General features: G+C 40.8%; 1 protein-coding gene across 2 annotated transcripts; it reads right to left on the bottom strand.

Moving 5' to 3' along the window:
• Nucleotides 1-2,299: 2,299 nt before the first annotated feature.
• Mys45A (SDA1 domain containing protein Mys45A) lies at nucleotides 2,300-22,560 on the bottom strand. Of its 2 annotated transcripts, none has more exons than XM_037421135.2 (20): nucleotides 22,355-22,560; nucleotides 21,888-22,091; nucleotides 20,443-20,625; nucleotides 19,931-19,996; nucleotides 17,643-17,735; nucleotides 17,511-17,588; nucleotides 17,320-17,421; nucleotides 16,526-16,595; nucleotides 16,293-16,396; nucleotides 15,676-15,733; nucleotides 15,495-15,553; nucleotides 15,309-15,385; nucleotides 12,669-12,766; nucleotides 8,159-8,235; nucleotides 7,013-7,130; nucleotides 6,687-6,820; nucleotides 3,871-4,100; nucleotides 3,464-3,548; nucleotides 2,955-3,110; nucleotides 2,300-2,373 (listed from the first exon to the last, which is right to left on the bottom strand). In XM_037421135.2, the coding sequence occupies exons 1-20, from the start codon at nucleotides 22,442-22,444 to the stop codon at nucleotides 2,329-2,331; spliced, it is 2,127 nt and encodes a 708-aa protein (XP_037277032.2). In that variant the 5' UTR covers nucleotides 22,445-22,560; the 3' UTR covers nucleotides 2,300-2,328. The 2 variants fall into 2 exon arrangements, with proteins under 2 accessions (XP_037277032.2, XP_075736058.1); XM_075879943.1 differs by having other exon boundaries at nucleotides 3,871-4,097.
• Between the last annotated feature and the right edge of the window lie 103 nt (nucleotides 22,561-22,663).

The following is a 22,663-nucleotide window of genomic DNA, read 5'->3' as shown; positions in this document are numbered from 1 at the left end:
CAGCCAAATGTAACATTTTAACAAGAAATGACCAACTTTTATTTCACAATATGCATAGTATTTGCATTATCAGCAAAAAAATTCCTAATTCTTCGAACGGGAATAGCCAATCATTGCTCTTTTACACAGGTGAATGACAGGCGCGCTGCAGTACTGGGGGCAAAGCCCTTATTTATTCTTGGGTTGTAGCCGACTATAGGTCAATTTTTTCTTTTCCGTAGTCGGGAATGCAACAAGCTGTATTTTTAAGCTTTTTCTGCATTCACCCCAAGCTCGCTGTCCAACTGAGTTTAAGCTGATACATTTAGCATGTTAAAAAAACAAAATTAACTAAGCCAAATTGCATAAAAAATTTTGTCCTCTCTAAAAACAGTGTGACATGTGGCAATTCTATATCGGTGAAACGCATCATTTTGTGCATCTATCCAAGAGGCGCTCAAAATATCTGCCTGCACACACACTCTAAAGCAGGGCAACTGTAACAGCGTACGTTTTCTATGTGTGCTTGCGCTGGCAAAAAGATGATGCATGCTGTTATGTACAAACAATGGAACGGCATGTTGCACTTTGACTTAGATGATGACTTCAGGGCACAATGGTGCTCGTCATTTTAGGCTGCTAGACTCTATGCACATGCTGCATATCTGGCCTCACTTTAGATTAACAGGCGTAACTTTGCTGATCAGTCTTGAGCTCTTAACATGCCTAACGTGTTAAGACTTGTGAGTGTTTAGGTGTCTGCTAGCTGCGGCATCAACATTTTCTCACGCCTGTTATTGCTTCCGCATGTACATATAACTGTGTTGGAAATGGTGCCTGCGTGCTGGTATGTTTGTGTAAATAAATGTTGTAAAACTGATATTTCGCACAAAGCTATCCAGGGCATCCCAAATGAAAACAGTAAGTATTGATATGCTACTGATATACTGCATTTGCATGATGTTGTTGTACCATTGATTTTCAGTCCAGATGCTTCCATGCATTTACCAGCAAATTTAGTTGAAGGAGTCGAGTAAAACCTTCATTATGCTCTGATATACAAATCCCAATTGCTGCAGTTTAAAGACTGTTGCAACACAAATGCTTTCTTTTCGTTCTGCTCTTGTAGTCACATTGTAAGCATGAGGCTGAAGACAAGTCTGATAATATTATCTAACTCTGTCAACTCTGTTTGGACATGTGACTTATGTACAGTCATTTCTTTGGTACTATAAATATTTTTATCGAAAACATCCAGAGGAATTGTCATTTAGCTGCTACATGTTGTCAGGCTCAGACACCACACTCTTGGTGGTTATATTATTAGCTGCGTGAAACGGATGAACATAGCTCATGACGTTAAAAACAAGTAAACTGTAACGCAATTCTTGGGTGTTGACAAGCAACTATTGTTTTTTATGTTTGATGCTACAGCATTCCCTATTCTCTGTCTTAAATTTTACTTTAGTCATAACATTATGGTATCAACTCAGCTTCCACTTCGAAGTAATTAAGTTATCGTTTACAGTAATAAGCACCACAACGAATAATCATTCCTGACGCAAACATACCATTAGCACGGAGGTTGACAAGTTTAGCTGGATGATCCAATAAACACTCGGGAACTTGTTTGCTGGAACTCTGCAACCTTCAGTTGTCCTCCAATAGCACCAAGAATGCACTATGTCCTCAGCTTTGCACTGCCCATATCTGCAACCACGGTTTTTACGTCGTCGGCATTTGTCTGTGCACAGAGCTTGAAATTAATGCCCTATTTTTCACCAAGTAGTCAAGTTAAAGTAATCTTGTGCTTGGACTTCCGGAATCCAACATTTGATAGGAAAGCTCCAACGATGATGACTCATTCTGCATTTAGAATAGTTGTGTATGTCCTGGCTGTACGTACAAGTGTGTGTGCTTACAACAGAAGCCTTATTCCTTTTTCTTTCTTTGAATGCAATCCGCATGGGAAGAAAGTAGAACTTGGCTGCACTAGAAGCTCATTTTATGTCTGTGCATTACACTCGTTAGAAGTTGTGGGTCATTGTTGTTCAACACTCCTTGCATTTTCGATGAGCCTCACATTCTGCCTGGTGCTGTAAACTTGCACTGGTGTTCGAGAATGGGTCATGTGTAATGGTATGGCATCACTGGCCATATTATTTCAGGCATGAGTTTAATGCAGGTGCCACTGTACAGTATGTAACATAGCGAGACAGTTTTTTCTGCTTGCTTGTGGAAAGCGTGATCACGAAATGCTTTGCCTGTATTATGTTCACTTATTGCACGCTGGGTGCTGTGCTCAATAAAGAGACTGAGATTAAAACAAAATGTATATTTGTGAGCCTACTATTTTCTTCTCTTTTGCTTTAACAATGCATCCCTCAAGGCAATCTGAAATGAAAGAAAATGGTTGAATACAACAATGTGCAAACAGAATGTTTATTTTTCACTCAAAAATGTAATACTATATATAGTGTCAATGATTGTGCAGAACCACTGTAGTAAACAAAATAAAAGGCATGCAAATGCTTTTAACTTGCACAGATGCCATGTTATGCGAGATACATAAATGATCTTAATCAAAATTTGTCATTAGCAGAAACAATATTTTAATTATACATATATGATTCAAATTATAGCCTTACTTATATGGTTACTGGGTTTGTTATGCCTGGCACCAAACTGCAATGAAAATCTAAAGCACCTTAGAGCAGTTCCTAAACTGCCGAGAAGCAGAGATTGTTTAAAAGCTACTGCTGGAGACATACTAACATATTTGTACATAGTACTGCCACACAGAATCGTCTTTCTAAGGTCTTTAGAATACCTTTACTAATATGATCACCTTATCGTACTGCAGATATGAACACATTTTCCAGTATAGCTTGTGGCAGGCACGTCTCGGCTGAACTAAAGCTATTCTAATAAATTCATTAGGGCGTTAAATTGTTACCAAGAGATGCACTACTTGCCTGTTTCTCACGAAATGAGCGCTTTTGCTTGCGCTTGAGTTTGTGCTTGACCATGTTGAAGACCTTGGTCTTGCGTTTTTCCTTATTGCTCTGGCTTGCAAATTCACCCTTTTTCTTCTTCCGTCCACCAAACTTTTCCCGGTCTTCTCTTCCTTCCTACGGGCACGGCAAATTATGTTGCAAGTTAGTCAATGCAGTCCCGAAGAATGGTAACCCTTAAAGTACCAAGAATGCTGCAGCACGTACACTGCTACACCTGGCAAACGGCAATGGCTGTAATGTTTATGGCCACAGTTAATCACAAACAGGGACCATTGGTATTGGAGCAAACTGATAAGCCCTGTGCTAGACTGCCTTGATACACCACAACTTACAACAGATCAAATCGTTTCACTTCAGTTCTTAGCTAATGACATGCAATGCTAGCAAAGCAGAGACAGATGTTGGGAAAATGTGCCCACTGGAAAAATCTAAGTTTAGAAAAGATTTTTTTGGAGAAAAAAGATTACTTTGATCGAAGCAAGCCGAGACTCCTTGGTGCTTCTTGGATTTTTGACCAGCTTCTCAATGTCCCTCAGGGAGACAATCTCCTTCCTGTTGCAAAAGAAAGTCAAACAGAGAATGAGGTTGACAATACATTCAGAAACCAATCACTGCAATTGAAAATGTGAAAAATACAGTGTTTATTCCCCAGTGTGCTGCTCTAAGCAGAGAGATAGCGTTATCATTTTTTCTTATCTTTCTCTCTAGAACACATCAGGATATTGGACAACGTTGCTATCTATAAATAAGGACATATCCCTATTACCTTGCCCAAAACATAGAAGGGTGCAGACAGCTGCCCCATGACACCTCCAATCTACATGTGCTCCGACATGAAATGGTGTAGACTGCCATGACAAAGATTCTTGCTTACTTCTCGCCAATGGTGGCATCTGGTACTTCGGCAGTAGCAGTGGCAGCACCAGTCTTTGTTGTAGCAGCACCTTTCTTGGTGAACCTCTGTGGTATTGCAGCCTTCATCTTCTTCGAGAGCTGAGCAGCGCGAACCTTGGCAAACTCCTGTTGGCTTAGAATTCGAGTCTCCGAAACCAGAGCTGCCTTTTGAGCACGTTCTTCGAGGTTCAGCAGAGGTTTGCCCTTCTTCTGATTTGTGGGACGGAAAGAAAAGAGGGTGTTTATACTGTTGTGGCGGCGTGGTTTTTCTAAAAGCAGCATGTAAGTGCACTGAATATGCAGCATGTTCTGTGAACAAGGAAGCCACGCACAAATGGCATTTCACAAATCAGCCCAAATAGTGGTAACCTGGAATTAGTTTCTTGTCCAAGAAATGGATGTTGCAGATGGCCATACCCAAATTCTCAAGTTCTTCCTGCATAATGGACTGAACCGAAGGATACTTGAAGAAAGCCAGCAAAAGCATGGGACCGTGTCCCATACTATTGCTGGCTTTCTTCGAGTATCATAAACCAACTGGCCCAGATTTCAACTCTTCTGACCCAAAGAAGCTGAAGACAAGGAGAAATTGCTGAGGTTGTTGCTGAAAGTAGCAGGAGCCATTGCTTAAGTTTTGTAATCAAAAATGTGTGCGAGGTCTGGCGGACACAAAAGGTGAGAGGTCAACCTATTATATTATGAGAATGCTGCGGCAGTCCATTGTAGCTGGATAAATGGCCTCTCAATATGATAGCTCTTGGCCCGCTCACAGCATGAGCATTTCTAAATTATGTCACCTAAGGTCACAATTTGGGCACACATACAGCCTGGTCAGACGCCACCACATCATTTGTCAACTTTGAGTTAACACGGACACTCACTTGCTGAATGTACGATATGCACAAATCCACAGATGTCCGAGTGCAGGCACCCAGACTTTTTCTCTGTGAAGTCTTTCTAAATTTATAAAGTTATACGGGGTCTGTATGAACAGTATAGAGAACAATATCTTCCCAACATGACTGTTAGTCACAACGCACTTGCACGACACATGCACTGAGGTTGAAGTTGTGACTTTCAAAAAGCACCAATCACTAGGTTGCCCACAAGCGTTTGTTCACGCTAGATCATGTTTTCAGTGAACACTTGTTGAGTGACCTGGTGCAAGAACTAAGGTAGCGAATGATTTAACTGCGGCATGACATCGAAGTTTTTGTTTGCCCGGCTATATGCGACAATATGTGTCTTCCCAATGATAAACATCGCAACGATACCCCAGAACCCCCTTACAACCCAGACTTAGTATTAAAAGACCGGTATATCTATTTGGAATTGGAAGCAGCTTGTACATACGTGCTTCAATGTTCACTGAACAATTCGTGACTTTCAGCAAAAACAAGAAGCAGAGGGTCTATTATGCCTATAAAGATATGAAAATTGGGCCGTGAAAAAAAATTTTTCAGTCCAAACCAGTCGCAGAAGTCGCCGGCTATAAGCACCAGCCACTGCTGGCGACGGCCATTTTGCCACGTCGAGTGCGATGTCATGCGTTGGAAGGAGCAAAGCAGTCATTTTCTGCCGAAGTTTCTGCCACTGCAAATAGTTCATTTCCGTGCAAAACTAAACAGTTGCAGCTGACCACAGAACAGCATCAATTTCTAGAGAGCAGGCGCTCGCACAGCCAGCTTCTTGTTACATCACAGCTCACAAGTGCAGCAGTGTTGCTTGACTATCAAGTCGCTCCAGTTTGTAAAAATGTTCAATTATAAATTAAATGGGCAACCAAATGTGCTAAAATTTTGCCAGCTTACTGGCAAATGCACAAGAATCAGCCCACAAAAGTCAGATTATGATCGAAAATTGGGTGTCATGGCCTCTTTAGGAACTTTCCCGATTCCACCTATCGGGAAGCCTTTGAGTTGTGGAAAAAATGTCGGCAGTGTGTCAACACTCGAAGGATATCCTTTGAAAACTTTTAAGGTATTTTAGAAATCTCTCTAATGAACATATATATTTTTTAACTTGTCCCAATACTTTTTACACAAACCCTGTATATATTCACAACTACATCTGGTAGAATGAAGAATGATAAGTTACGACAAAGACCTGAAGGATACTGGGGGGACACTTAACACTCTTCCATACCGCTGACGTTTTGCTCATTGCATGGCTCTCATAATGCTTAGGCGCCCGGCAAGACGATCACACCGTAACGGTTCATGTGGTAATGCAGCTGTTACAAAAAGTAAGCGAGTGTTCTTGTGCAAATGGCACCTCATTATATGGTTACCTTAAAAAGCTCTGGTAGCAAGGGAACTGGGAAAGATAACACAAGTGGTCTGACAGCCCTCTCATCACTGATTTTTGCAAATCTGACCCATAAAAAGCTTCCCATCTGATTTTGAGACTGGCATTATACTGGTAGATATGACCAGTCTTCATGCATGAGACTGCCCCCGCAGACAACACAGGTGTCAGCGTTCGGTACATACTAACTTTATTCATTAAGATGGTTAGCTGAGCTAGCAGGCTGTTGCTCGCAATCCACCAAGGACAAGAACAGCACCTGTTGTCTTTTGTTCTCGTCCTTGGTCCTACTCATGAGTGCTGCGCAAATGACCTCGTACCCTCAGTAACCTCGTACAAGTTAAACGCTTTGATTTCCGAGGAACTAATCACTCCATGTTTAAAATTTGCCAACTTGTTGAAAAGAAAGAGTGATGAATTCCCTTTTTGTACGCCCACATTTTAATAGCCTGCAGTGCCAAAAGCACACCAGTGCCCAACAATAGATACCTTGGCAGAATCTGCTCCCTGCTCTGTTTTATTTTCATGGCCAGGTTCAGGGTCAGGTGCTTCATCATCCGAATGTTGGACATCAACCCAGCCGTCCGAGTCGTCATCCTCATCGTCACTGTCATTTTCTTCATCTATATAACAAAAGAAAGCAGCTTTTATTCGTGAAGTAATGAACCTTCCTGCTCAGTGACTTTTCATCATTTTAAGCTTACATGTTCCGCCTGCGTCTTCTTTAGATTGCTGAAGATTTGTGTACTTATTTGTACATTTAAACAAGCTTGTGATGCATCAGCAACGTATTTCAACTAGTAACATAGACTCACCATTGTTTTCCTCTTCACCATCAACTTCTAGCACTTCAGCACCAGGTACAAAGCTTGGAGCTTTGAGCTCCCCATACTTGAGGGCCTTCAGTTCTTGCGTTTCTTCAGTGGGTTTACCCTGGACAGCCGGTGCATAGCTTAAATTAGTCTCAACATGTTCCTCAATGACTTTAGTTGCCCAGTACTGTCTATGCCTAAATTTTAGTGGCCTGCACAAATGCTGTAGGAAGACTGATTGACCAAATATTTTCAACATCCTGAGTCTAAAAAGCTTCACCCACTGTAAGGGTGTACAGGGTTTCAAAGCCTTGAGAATGTGTGCTATATTAGAAGGCTTAAGTAGTAAGAGGCATGTATTCTTGGGGACCAATTTTTTTTTACTAGAGTTGCAAGTAATATGCAGCAAGCTTAAAGCAGAATATAGGGACAATGCTAAAACAGCCAAGAAGGCAAACAATCATGATGATACAGACAGTTACTAGGCTAACTCATATTAACTAATCTAAGTACAAGTTAGGAAACAACTTAATAAACTGCAAACACAACAGCTTCCAATTGTCATGGCTCTTGGTTGCTACATAATTTTCGATACATATCAGTGGAAAAAAAAAACATTGAGAGGAATCTCTCACTGACCTGCGAAATCAGCGAAAGAATTTTTGACTGTGTGTTATAAGTATAAGGATGAGTGCTACAGAGAAATTTTTAGAGGACAAGAAGTGTGTGAATAAAGAACACAGTAAAATGTAACTAAATTCAACTAGTTTTAAAGCTCGCCAAAATTCATGGCAGAAGAAAGAAAGAGAAGTGAATATATAGACCTCATTGTCTGTCTCGATCAGTCCATCAGGGGACATATGATAAATATATATACTATATACATAAGCTCCAACAAAGAAGTAATTGTAACATATTGCTTTTTATTACACTAAACATCTACATTAAAGAAACAAATATTAGATGTAGGGTAGTAGCAAACAAAAGCGAAACCAATTTTTTTGTGCAACCAGCAGGTTTGCTTGCCAGTCAAAAACATTTTCTTATGATACTTAGTCCGTGCAAATTACACAGCAGTAGTCAGCACCTGCTTAACATTCAATCAGGTGCAGTGCAATAAGCTTCACCAATACGAAGAATAACGCTTACTCTAAACTTTCTTGCAAGCATCTCTGGGTTAATGGTCCTGTACAGATGGATCAGTGACTTGGCAGCTGTTGAAACATCTATAAAAGAGGCACGTATATGAAGAAATGAGGCGGTGCTGTAAGATAACCTAAAGCTTCCATATACAGTTGAATCACTTCATAAGAGACGTGCACTGGCCATCAGTTTTTGTCCCGAGTCTCCTATAAGCGCAGTACACAAAACTCAATAAATAGAACTTTAAGGGAGTTCATTTAAGGGAACAGGAGTTTCATTTACTGAGAGACAAACAGGGGTGTTTAATTCACGTATGAAAGCAATCACATTAAAGGCAGTTGTTTAGCAATTCCGTATAGGATATTTACGTTTACTAAGAGTCTACTGCACTACTGAAAATCCCAAGCACGCGCCCCCTTTTCCGTTTTTAGGGAGGTACGAAATATGCGTCCATGACTGATCAAGCGCTCCCCATCCCCCTCCTCTTCTCCCACTTTTTTCCCAACCTGTTCTGCACTGCAGAATCATCCGCAGCAGCTACTAAGAACACGAGTTTTGATGGTCTGTACATATGTGCACAATTTATTACTTTTACAGTGTGGTGCCTCAGGATCCAACCTTATGGCGAATTCCATTGAGAGAACAGGAGTAGAGGGGCAGAGCACTGAGAGCAGGGCCACTCAACCAGCCACTAGAATGCGGCACGCTCCCGGAGGGCAGGTGAAGGGGGTGATGAGTGGGGAGACCATGTTGTCGAAACATTCCAAGCCCCGGCATATTCTTTGTGGGGCAGCAGCAAAATACGCGTGAAATCGGTCAGCCACATATTTTTCATTATTCTAATACCTAGTATGCTTCTGCAATGACTCATTCGGCAAACGTCCAACTCTCATTGTAGCCATCAGTACAAAATAGAGATGTCAAACTACACATGGTTGCTACCATAGCCGCCGCGGTCGCCGGCTGAAGAAAAATTTGGAGGCCACAGGCGTTCATGGACCACGTGACTCGTCGTACTGCGCCTACTCTGCTTTTCAGGCGAGAGCACTGAAACTGCTCCTGGCTGCTCTCGGCGCAGCAAAAGCACTCTCGCTCTACCAGTAGATGACAGCCCTCCTGCACCTGTTCAACCACTGAAACTTGCCGGCTCTGAAGAGAACACTTTAAGCATGCTTTTGAGAGCTCCTGCTCTCCCAATGGAATTCGCCATTAGTAGTCACATCTGTCGGAATGTTTGTCCTACTTGTCATAACACACGAAACTTCACATGAGGGTGCCCTTACTCTCTGCTTCAGCAAAACAGCAAATGCGCGCATATTCACTATAGTATTGCATTGGAAACACAGATTTGCATTTTTCTTAAGGCTCTTCCACTGACATCTTCGATTTTAGATCAAGTGCTACTCTTCTAATCTTGTTCGATTATCTTTTACTGTAGGGGAGTAGGGGTGGTTGCTGGAAATTTTACAGTATGTTTTCATTTTCTGAATTATCCCATTTCAATGTAGGTGCACTGATGTTTCTTATATCTAGAGCTCCGTGTTTTCAGAGTTTATTTTTCTTGAAGTTCAAAATGTGTTTTCCAGAGTTTTTTTTTTTTTGAGCATGTGTGAAAATTTGGAATTCAACTTATTTATTGTAAATCTCCAATCCTGCAAAATTTAGTATTTAATTTTGCATTATAAGTTGTTTCAATGTCTCCTTATTAATTTTACTTGTAATAAAAATGCCTTGCATGGTTGCTGATAATTCTGCTGAAGAACCTTTCATTTTTTTTCTTGTTTCCTTTTCATTTACTCTGTTGATAAGTCTGTTGACGTACTATCGGCGTCAAATGAAACCCGAGCAGCGGAGCGCGTGTTTCAAGCATTTGAAACAGTAGAGTATTGACCGTTCAGTTATCATCATTGACAGTAGTGCACATCCGGTTTTGCAGCATCGCGCAATCCCCCTAGAGTGCATTATCTCCGTTTCTGCTATAGTTTTCGTATGGTGATAATGGTGGCCATCGTGGGCGCGCCAAGCGCTTTTGATCGTATCACTCGCAATTCCTTGCTTTTACTTCAGCGCCGCAGTGCAATCGGTGTCTTGGCACGATAAAACAAAAAGAGAAATATAATCGGCTTGTGGTTGATTTCTATATGATCATCGTATCTCATTCGCCAGCGCTGCTTCACCTGCACCCTTCTTTCAGAGACCGTCCCGAAAAGGCTTTACTTTAACTGATAATGTCGAGTGTTTCTTCGGAAGAAAGAGTGCAAATTGTTTCGCTTTACCATCACGAAGTGAAACAGCGTGAAATGCCAGCATTATGAACTGACCTTTGTCTACTAGAAATAAAATTTGCCAGGCATTCCGTGATGATGGACTCCATGATGACCAACCGTGCTACAATACTCACCTTAAGCTGCAATAGTTTAAACTTTGTATTTTTTTTATTTTGTTCATTTCAAATACCTCATTTGAACACAAGCAGAAATATTGCACTATAGGGGGATCGCCCAGTGCTGCCACACCGGATGTGCGGGCCTGTCTGTCAATGACTGGTGGACGGCAGGCCCTATGCCATTAATAAGGCTTGTGCCGCGCACTTTGCAATTCGCGTTTCATTTGATGCCGATAGTACATTGCTGTAAGTTCACTAAAGTATACTTCTGGGGTGAGAAAGAGCTGGTCAAGCTGCTTCAAAGTTTTTTCTCCCAGCCTCCCTCATTCTTGATGACAATTATACGACATATTATTATTATTCTCCATTGTACGAAATTTTACGTACAAGCACACATACTCGAATACAAAGCACCTATGTTTGTTCGTATTGCTATTTTAGTACAGCTTGTTGTAATAGATGCCAGCATGCTTTACGAGGTACTTGACGCTGATGGAGGAGCGTTTCTTTCGATTGATAATTGTCAACTCTGAAAATGCCCTTTGAACAGTGAAAATGTCTTTTTAAAATCGGATCTTATTAGATAAATTGTAATAGTCAGAAATTTTACTAGCGAGTGTTTATTGTATTTGTTTTATTTCTCAAAAAAACACAAAGCCCTACTTGATTGATTGATATGTGGGGTTTTAACGTCCCAAAACCACTATATGATTATGAGAGACGCCGTAGTGGAGGACTACGGAAATTTAGACCACCTGGGGTTCTTTAACGTGCACCCAAATCTGAGCACACGGGCCTACAACATTTCCGCCTCCATCGGAAATGCAGCCGCCGCAGCCGGGATTCGAACCCGCGCCCTGCGGGTCAGCAGCCGAGTACTTTAGCCACTAGACCACCGCGGCGGGGCACGAAGCCCTACTTATATCCAATGGTCTGCTACATCAGGGCCTCTTATATAAAGGGGTTCAACGGTAACATTATGAATTTGGCAGTTATTAAACAACTTGTGGGTCTACTTGGAAACCAAATACATGACATGTTCTAGGGTATGCTCAGTAAACTAGGAGTCTTTGAAATAGGATGATATCACCTATGTGACAAGACAGTTGAATTGAATACCGAGCTGGATGGCTTTGTTCTCCAAATCCTACATCCAATTTACGACGACTATGACACAAAAAGTAAACAATAATGACTGCTAGTGAGCATGAAACATTGCACACAGCATACCCATCACAACAGTGCAATAATTAATCAAATAGCGTACTACTCGACTCCGTACTCGAATTGGATAGTGCCTGTGACAAAAATTGAATACTTTTAGAATATTTTTTTAATAATAAGCAACGATGAAAAAATAAACATCAAAGGAACGAAGCGTTGGAACGGCGAGCCGTTATGTTTCTTATTTTAACTGCAGAATTACCAAGACACATGAAGCCCAAGGTTTTACAGGACCATTGATGCTATGTTGATCACAGGATGGTGGATGTTAGTCCAATGCTGCCATAGCAAAAGTCATCAATCTATTACCTTCATTATGATGTTCATGATAATGTTGCCTTATGAATACTGGTTAATATTTATGTACAAGCTTCATTTAATATCTGTTTGGTAATATGCCATACTCAAAACTGTAGTCACTTCTGCATTCTAACCTACAGTTATAAAATACTTCTCAGATTCTAGCCTTATGAATACTGGTTAATATTTATGTACAAGCTTCATTTAATATCTGTTTGGTAATATGCCATACTCAAAACTGTAGTCACTTCTGCATTCTAACCTACAGTTATAAAATACTTCTCGGATTATATTTCCTGTAGCATCCAAACGTGCATCAGTTTACATAATTGTGGTATTTTTTTAGCAAAACGTAATTGTAAAGTTCCTTAATTGAAGCTAGTGATATCTTGCTTCAAATAAAATGTGGAACTATTTAACCTTTTCAGAAATGGTTACATAACCATTCTGGGGCTGCTTTCAAAATGATTGCCTTACTATTCAAACACTATTCAAATAAAGTATTCAATTCGAATTTGATTCGGTTCTGAAATTCACTATTCACACACCCCTAAAAAGTAACTGTGAAACACTGGGAAAAGATGCAAGACTAGTAGAAGTGCTCACTTTTGTCTCTGTATGACTTGTATTGAGCTAAGTCGTGCAACAAATCTGCATTCATGACCAAGGGGCATCGTGCACACACTTCTCGAATTGCATTCAACCTGAAAAAAAGATCAAAGGCGAGGACACCATCAGCATCATCTGTACTCATTTCACGCAGATTTTAGTTTGAAGTGCATGACTGATGTACAGATAAAAAAGACTTCAAAGAGCCCCTCACCAGGACTGAGAAGTTTGAGCTGAGGAGCACTATGCGTACACATGGCATTCACGATCACGGCTGCCAAAACTTGCAAAGCTACATGACGCGAAAATCGATAAAATTTCAAGCTGAATGCCACTAGCCCTTCGTCTCGTGGGTGCGCTCCCCAAAATGGAAGGTATGATGGACAAAAAGGTATGGCACTACGTAGTTAATTGTGCTTGGATGTGGCACATGGATGCAGGTGACACTTTGAGAAATGTTCGAGGCATGTAATTTCTGTTATCTGTTGCTTGAATCAATTAATTAATGAATGAGTTAAGGGAAATGATAAAACACTCAAGTGCAATTGGCATGTTTTTATGTGTGTGCATGTGTGTATTTTTACTTCTAATAGCCACAAGATACGAGGCTAATTTGTCTCCGTTTCACATGTGTTTGTGTTCTTCTCTCCGCTCCCGTGTCATACAGGCCCCGGACAACGCTTCACATGGTTTCGGTGCATCGTCTCAGACAGCAGTGCTAGCGATAAAGATGCAGTGTGTCACGGTAAGGATCCATGATCCGTGCCAGCCTCTGCAAACATGCGAACACTGAGAAACCATTCTGCATAAGCAGGCGGTAGACCTCAGAGTATGCCAACATAACATGACCACCTCAAACTCGACAACACGACTTGCGTGCTCGGGGGCACAGGTTAGATCTCAGGCAGGCTCGAGCACATCACACGCACATGACCTTGCATGTGCATCATGTGCTCATATGTATGCTACGCATAATACTCTGACTCCGCTTCCGAAGAGGGCAGAGAAAGAATTTCGCTCGCAAAGGCTACATGGGATCCATGGTAAGGGTTTCAAGCTTGCCCCCTCGCATCAAGGTTTTGCGCTGCAACAAAATATTTAGGCTTGTGCGAATATTCAAATGCTTTGAATATTCGCATAGTAGGGTATTCTAATTTGCTTTGATTTGAATTGAAATTATTGAAAATTTCAAAGTATTCACAAGGAACAAATAGATGCATACTAATCCAAATGTACCGCTTGTAAAAGTGGTTTCACTGCAGTGTAGGAGTGCTGAACCGTGAAACAACCTATCCAGGAAAAATCCGCTTTGTCGCGAAGCTACCCAAGTTTAAAGGGGCCCTGCAACACTTTTTTACATTGTAAGAAAATGCTGTCGATCGGTAGTGGAGGCTACCGAGGACACGCAAGCCAAAAATTATAGCACAGCACACAACAAATTCTCAAAGTCGGCTAAAAATTGCTCCTTCTCTCGGCAAATGACTCCACAAGCTCAAAAAGCACGTGTGACGTATTTTCTTTCCTCGTGCTATACTTCCCTGCTTAGCTTCCAGTGCTTTCGTTGGGACGAGAAAAGATAATTAACTTGCAGTGTGCGACAAATATTTGCAGCTCCGCACGTACTGGAAGGATTCTAAAAATTTTGGGGACGATGAATTTATGAGGCAATAAACTTCTTTCGTGAATCCATTTCATGGTTACTTGAAAAAGTGTTGCGCAGCCCCTTTAAATAGAAATATTACCCTCAAATCAATTTATTTTATAAAAATGTTACATATTATAAGGGTTATGACTCGCATCCTGCCGAAAGTCAAATCCTGCTACTACTCAAAGTTGTTTCGACTTCCTTTGAACGGAAAAAAGACATTTGCATAGAGGCCTCATTTTAATTTTTAAAATTATGTGTAGGTTAGTTAGGTCATAATAAATATGCCCGTTTTCTTCGTATGTTGTATGTAGTATTCGATTGATTGATTGATATGTGGGGTTTAACGTCCCAAAACCACAATATGATCATGAGAGACGCCGTAGTGGAGGGCTCCGGAAATTTAGACCACCTGGGGTTCTTTAACGTGCACCCAAATCTGAGTACACGGGCCTACAACATTTCCGCCTCCATCGGAAATGCAGCCGCCGCAGCCGGGATTCGAACCCGCGACCTGCGGGTCAGCAGCCGAGTACCTTAGCCACTAGACCTCCGCGGCGGGGCGTATGTAGTATTCGAATTCAATTCATAATTATTCGACCAAAATCACTATTCGCTTCGAGCCTAAAATCCACTATTCGCACAAGCCTAAAAATATTAGTTCTCTCAACTCATTATGAACTGATCTGAAAAATTCTTGTGGCACCATACTCTTCATTGGGCATACAACGACTTCTAGTGCCTGACTAAAATTTATTATGTGACCTGGAGAAAGTCCCTTTAATAGGACCTAGCCAGCACAGGTACCAAATATGGCAGACAATAATCAATGCAAAACACGGCAAACACATTGTGTATCCTCAATAAACTATTTAGTGCATGAATGTGTCCCATCGTATGATTTTAAATACTATTTATACTACTATAATTATAGATGCATATAGTATATAAGCCATTTTCAATGTGTATAAAGAGTTTTACAATTTACTCACCCAACAGTCATTACTTCAACTGAGTTGCGCTCAGTAACAAAATTGTTGGCAATCGTCATCAACACTGGCTCTAAAACCTACAAAGAAGCACAATAAACACAATTGCCAGCAAAAAAACACAAATACAGTGTCAGAAAAACAAAACTGTGCATTAAGTGCTGGCAGACCAAATGAGCAAAGACTTACATCGGGTGGAACGAGCTCATGGGACGCCTGCGCTGTGTACTGTAGTATCTTTGTGACTTCTGTAAGAGAAAGAGAAATGGCAAGTCACAAAGAAGATGCTGTGAAACAAGCAAATTTTGGCAATGTTTCACAGTAGACCCTTGTGAACCCTACGCCAGCATACACATAAGCAGAGACCCACCTCTTTGATGTGGCTGAAGGTATCGCTGAACCAATGGGTAATAGTTGAACACAAAGAGCTGGTGAATAAATAGACACATTAAATAGATACACTCAAAGCTCATTATAACAAAGTCACACCTGCCATGAAAATACTTCGTTATATCCAAAAATTTGTTACAAATGATTATTTGTGACACTGTGTTTATGACAAAAGTATCCTTCCCTTAATTTGTTATAATCGATAATGGATAATTTGTCATATCCAAATTCGTTATATTGAGGTCTGAATTATACATATAGCTATAATCTGATATATATAGCCAAGTTTAATGACTCACTAAAAAGAGACAATATATTGAGTTAGGCTGAAAATAGGGTATGTTTTTTTAATTTATGAACATATGATTTGCTCAAACATGACTATTTGGCATTCTAGATTCTGCATGACGGCACAGCGCACAAATGTATAAGAAAGGACTGAGCAAAAAAAAGAAGAGTGCCTACTTTCATGGCAAATCGTACCTCTGGTTGTCATAAAGCTAACCTTAACACAAATTCACAAACACATCCTACCAGTCTCTTCTTGTGAACAGATTTACAGCACTTTGTAAAAAAAAAAAAGGAGGATATTATTACCTCGTGAATGCCAATAAGGCGTGAAATCAAGTTCATGACGAGAAGTTTGACTTCAAATTTTTCGTTCATCTCTTGAAGGGACTTTAACAGCTTCTCAGCCATGGCTGCAAGGTATTTAAATTGTATGGTAAGTACACAACACTCTCATCACCACTACATGCGGCACGCATAGCAATGATACAAAAATGAAAACACTGAAGGCATGAAGAAAAAAATTTAGAAGATGAGCTCACATTGTGGATCGTGTATCAGATGAAGCGCAGAAAAGTTGAAAACCTGTGCCTTGCTGTCCTTCTTTTGTTTCTAGAATTGAAAAATGAGAAAAGCATGACGAAAGAATAGAGAGAAAAAAGAAAACATAGTCATCGATTTACTCTCATGACTATTCGAGTCTTTCTGGAAGATGATGAACCTTTAACGGAAAATTTTTTTTAATGATGGAGGAATTTCAGTGAGCCCAAACTAGAAATCAAGTCAGTGGCTTTTTGAATCTGCTCACAATCAACCATTCAGAGGTTCGTTTGCAACAACTCTGCATTAGTGGCTTTGCTATAAAAAACAAATTTATACCTTGTAAAACATAGGTGGCCTCGCTAGACATTCACGAGAATGCTTTCTTAGTTGTACTCTTTAGCATTGATTACTCGCAGACCTCTTGTGCTCTTGGAACTTTAAAAAGACAAAGTCAGAACTATCACTTTTATATATTTTTTACTGTCCACTTGCTTCTCTACTTCTGTATTATGTTAGAGGAAGTTAATAATCTAACACAATATTCAAATCATTTCTAATAGATTACATTTATTCAGATGACACATTGATTCAGTGAGAAAAAAAAATGCAAGATTTCCTACTGCCTACTGACTTACTTTGCTATGAAGAAATACTGGCCTTAGGAACACTAATGATTTCTATAGAAATAGCTCTTCCACACGATAAACATGAAAGACAGCATATTAAGTTATATGCTGAGCACCTTAGTACAGAGCGCAAGGCACCCAGGGTAACCTTATGGAAGGCCTCCCACCTTCTTTGCTTGCTTGCTTTTGTCAAGGATGCGCTTCCTCTTCCGCGACTTCTTGTTCACCCGATGAGCCATGATGATTTCCTGTATGCTTGGGCCTTCAGGCTGCACACATCATGGACATTTGCAAACACTGACAAGTTTCACCTTTTCTTTAACTTCAAGAATAAAAGTGGACGACATTAACACACTACCTCAGACTCACTGCTGGAATCTTCATTTTTCTCCTCTTCATCGCTACCGAGGAAGAAGTTGAGAGCAGTGGCCAGCACCTACGAAAAGCCTGAGTCAATAAAACTGGACAAAGCCCATGCAACTGGACTCACCTTTGTTGCCTTGTGGAAGCAGGCTGTGGCTATGGCGTTCACTGTCTTGGCATCATTCCATATGTTCTTTTTGTACAAAGTCACCATGACATCCTGAGAACGAAACAATGAGAAAACACCGATGTATTTTAAACGAGTACAGATGCCAGTTTTAAATATTTCAAGATTGTTGCTTTAGATAAGAACACTGGTTTCGAGAACCCTAAAATGAGTACTGTGATGCCTGGAGATTCATTGCATATATTTTTAACTACACTATTTTAGAAAAACAGTTTCTGTGTCGATATCAAAGGGGCGGCTTCTCCGTGACCACACACTGCATAACACATCACGGGAGGACAGTAATTCGTGATGTTTTAGCGGTAGACCTGCCATCTGCTTGTGATGCACACAATGATTAAACAACATAAACAACGTGCACTTAAACAATGATTAGTTCGTTCTCTCCAGCGACACTGACAGTGATTTCTGTGATTTAGGCTGCACGCAGGACGCACAGTTTGCAAACTTAGTGGAACTGTGTCGACTCATCGAGATAATGTCCATTCCGGTGAACTGGCTTGCTGATGCTCAGTGACAAAAACTTCAACATCAAAGTAAGAAATAGTGGGACTCTTAAGCTTCGCCTTCAAGAGTTGAATGCGATAGCAATATTTCGCTGCGTACACTTAGTGTACGAAATCTTTTCGAACTTGTTATGCACTCACAGCGTGACCTTAATGAAGATGTGGCAGCTTGGGCTAGTAGGTACGACATGACGATAGTAATAGCGCGAGAACAAAACCACGACACAGAGACAAGAAGGACACGAGCGCGCACACAGAGACAAGAAGCACACGAGCGCTCGTGTCCTTCTTGTCTCTGTGTCGTCGTTCTGTTCTCGCGCTAATACTATCGTCATGCTTAATGGAAAGTCATGGTAACGTGTGTGCCTTTTGCAGTGGGTGACTGGCTTTAAACCATGAGGTCATCATAATAATCGCATTTTTCTAACGCCCAATGGCAATGTACGCTTGTACCATGCATTATTACAGCATTATTTCATGGTATATTGTGAAGCATATACACAGTGCGTGTATGCTTGTAAAACGTGCAAGTTACTTTCACTGTATTTCCAAACAGACCCGTGGCTCAGTGGTAAAACATCTGCTTGCCACGCAAACGACCCTGGTTCGATCCCCATTTTTACTCAGGATTTTTTTATTACTTATTTTATTTGCATTGTTCTCGATTTTTCAGTCACACATAAGATCATGATTTTTTGCTCACAGCCAACAACACCGACGCCAGAATTTCTGCCAAACGAGCTTTTTGACGCTATTGCATTAAAATATTTTAGCAAGTTGTCCGAGTCTGGTGTGTGGAGAGCGTCAACACAGCATACCAAGAAAACTAAAACTGTACCTTTTGCGACGCCTCAAACTCGTGTCAGTACACCTTTAAAAAATTGCTAAATATACCGTGATGCTTTCAATTAAACGGTAATGCAGCACCTGTTTACACATCTCTAAAACAAGCATAATTGTTCAACACTCGGCAGAAAAGCAGTGCTGACTCCTTGAAGAACAATCTCATAACAGGCTCACATATTTAGTGAAGAAAACCATAAGTACCCTAAAATAATTAGAGCCTTCCAAGCAAACAAATAATTGTCAGCCTATTAAAACAACAGAATAGGCACTAAGGGAAGCACAGCAAAGAAGCTTACATGCTGGGGGCAAGGGGGGGGAGCATTTTACAGATCTATCAGAATGGCAACTGTCCTGCTGCTGCACAGGTTTCAAAAAAGGTAATGCTACTAGCATGCAAGTAATCTCTAGGGCACTTAAATACTTGGGTTGCTTGTGTTGCTTGCAAGGAGCAGTCACAAGCAGAAACGACGGGCATTTTGGACATGACATAGAAAGTATGCCTGGTTTTGAAAAGCTTGACTGAAACAACAACAAAAAATAATAATGAGGTTATGGAGGCTATAGATTTATCGCAAGAGAATAGCGAGTTGGAAATTTATTTTTTAAGCCACAGTATACATGAATAGAGTTCACTGCTGACATGACTGTACAATGCCAAAGCTGGTTTCTCTGAGGCCACATGAACAAGAGCCTAAGAAATCTCTGATGGCATGAAAAATAGGTGTGCACTATTCATCACTCTACAAGTCAAACTGTGGTCGTTTGCCTCAGGCCAAGTGCATGATTATAGTATTTGAAACCACCTTTCACGAGTGTATTGCATTGACAGAACATTGAGATTGAGAAGTAACATGACTAATACACAGTGCTACTTACAAGAGAGGTTTTAGCAGCTACTAAGTTGCTGTCCTTCAACATGGTAAACATGAAGTTCTGCAGCGTCTGAAAACAAGGGAAAAAAAAGAAAGCTCAATTGAAATCTTGAAAGGAATGGCCAAGAAACACAAGCAAAAATTGTCATGTATCTTGCCACAAACTTGTCCGTATACTCTCCATGAAAGATATGTCTCTGCTGTTAATGGTTTACTTCAATGCACAGTACAAGTTTTAAACAGTATTACCCAAGGCCTTTGCATATTTATGACATAGTGCAGCTGACCGATGAAATACGTTCTAATTACTTTGGCACATGGCAAGCACTAGGCATATTCAGCATAAACCACAAGCACCGTAGATAGCTGGCAAAACAAACAAACAAAAATTGTATTCTGGGTATTTTCATACACACAGAGTAGGTAACGATCGTTCCTTGAATAGACTGGTCAAGTACTTTTCCCACTTTGGGGAGCATGTGATGGCGATTGAAAAGAAGAGATGAAAATAAATACCGTGTTTAGCTTGGCATCCTTTCTTTTGGCATTGGTATTTTTTATATCCTGGATTATGTGGTTCTTGAGGAAAACCCTCAGAGATTTGTCCTGGCACCTCAAAAGGTTGAAGAAAAGCTCGAGCAGATCTGTTGGCTGCAGCAAACCCTTGTTGCGCAGCAGGATTAGGGCTCTGCAGAACGTCTGTACAGAAACAATTGCGAGAACAATCAGAGCAATGTAGCCCCAACCAGCTTGAACCTTGGTGCACACAACATTGTGATGTGTTTGCACTGTACAACAACCAACTGTTTCTGTGTTCCCAATGAGCAGCGCTAATGTCATCAGTACTTGCTCACACATAAATACAGTTCAGGTGACAAAAGACATAGATGAAAAGTCACAAGATACTCCTTACGGTCAATTCTACTGTAATATTATCAAGCACATCGTCCTAGGAAATGTTTCTACAATATAAGTGTTGTGAGCTAAAGAGAACATATACACACGGAAATGTGCCCAGCCTACTAGCCCAAAGAAAAGCACAATGTTCTGAAAGCTGAGTGTTCTTGAAATGAGGAGCTACTGAGCACCATCGGCTTCTTTTTTTCCATCTCAAGCAAGTGCTGCTCTAACTGTAGTCAGGCTTATATGTTTTCAAATATGGAATGCTTACAACATATGCTCTAGTAACCGCTGGCATGCAACATATGATCTTGTAAGATCATCTTAATGTTAATTTGTCCTGTAGAGTCTCAAATCTCTGAACAAATTCTGCTGGCACGTTCGACAACAATCTGCGACAAGTAAGTCAACAAGACATGGAAGTAGGGAAAACTTTGACACATTTTAGACACATGCCAGTTCAATTACTAAACAAACATTCTTTTTGCAGCACTTTCAGTGCAGATCTCTGACCTAGGGATGTATTCTGCTGTCAGTTGTGACCTTGTCAAGTGACTTGTGCCAATTTATCCGTCTAGGTGCATTTTATGTTCACCTCTGTGTCTACTTCAGTCTGAGCTTGCAGTCTCGCGTGACAAATGGCACTAAAATGCAAGACAACAGCAAGCAGATTTCATTAGTGGCCTTAGAAATATAATATAGATAAATGCTTTTCTCAAAGGCATTTTATCTCCCAGACATTTTACTTAGTAAAGATAGCGCTTCAAAACGGTGTTCAAACAGATCAGTTCAACCGTTCCTCCTTTAATTTCCAACTGGATTCTTCTCGTGCCATAAGGTCACAGACTCCTGCATTGCTTGTATTTATTGTGAATTACGAAAGTTCCGAGTTCGGTTGCACTCCAAACAAGGAGTTTGTCAAACTGAGGTGCAATTGGGACCAGACCATGAAGCCGCTTTGAACCTGTTCCGTATTATACGCGCTAAACGCAGATATATCAACAATTGGTCGCAGTAGACAATGTAAAGGTAAACAACGTAAAAGTGCCAAAACATAATACCATCCGCATTTCCGGATCAAGCTGGGTGTTGTAATTCTTGAGGAGATCGACCATGTCCTGCGGGAACTGTTTCATCTCTTCTTCGTAACAGTGACTGACTTGTGCCAAAAACATGACCAGCTCGTCCAACTCCTTGTTGTGCTCCGTCGGACGGAGCCGGAAAGCTTGAAGCAGCGATTCATAGAAGTGGCGTTGCAGATTGAACTGGAACGAAAAGTCGTCAGCAGTAATCAGGCGACAGTCAACGTACTGAGTATCAGCAACGACACGACACAGGAGTGTGGCAGCTTGGGCTAGTTGGCATGGCATGACGATAGTTATAGCGCGAGAACAGAACGACGACACAGAGACCGTGTCATTGTGTCCGTGTCGTGTCCTTCTTGTCTCTGTGTCGTTCTGTTCTCGCGCTACAACTATCGTCATGACACGGGAACCACGGAAAGCTACGAACCTAAACAGCTACTCACCTCATCTTTGTAGGATAAAGGGTCACGTTTTATCAAGTTCTGCAACTGCGGCAGATTGTTGGGGAGCTTGTTTCCCGCTCTTTGCTTCATGGTTTCCACTGAACTTGTTTCTGTACACTCAACTACAGCACTGTAACTCAACTACGCCAGTTTCCAAACACGTGCCGACGCCAGCAGCTGTCAACAAATCTGCGAACTGTTCTTGGCAGTTCTTGGCTTCAATTAGCCTTACATAACTTTGTAATAATATAAATTTTACTAAAACTTAGTATATTATAAAAATTTACACATTATATTTTTAGAACAAAT

Source organism: Rhipicephalus microplus, chromosome 2 (genome assembly GCF_043290135.1).
Source record: "Rhipicephalus microplus isolate Deutch F79 chromosome 2, USDA_Rmic, whole genome shotgun sequence".
Taxonomy (NCBI): domain Eukaryota; kingdom Metazoa; phylum Arthropoda; class Arachnida; order Ixodida; family Ixodidae; genus Rhipicephalus; species Rhipicephalus microplus.
This window is presented reverse-complemented; position numbering and strand designations above follow the sequence as displayed.

Bases quoted from the DNA above. Each gene is read 5' to 3' on its own strand.
- Mys45A (XM_037421135.2), bottom strand. From the start codon at position 22,444: ATGAAGCAAAGAGCGGGAAACAAGCTCCCCAACAATCTGCCGCAGTTG. The intron at 7,131-8,158 runs GTAAGCGTTATT...CCGGCTGTCCAG, and splicing joins TGCTTGCAAGAAAGTTTAGA to GGTAAACCCACTGAAGAAAC. The intron at 6,821-7,012 runs GTGAGTCTATGT...TTTGTTATATAG, and splicing joins TGGTGAAGAGGAAAACAATG to ATGAAGAAAATGACAGTGAC.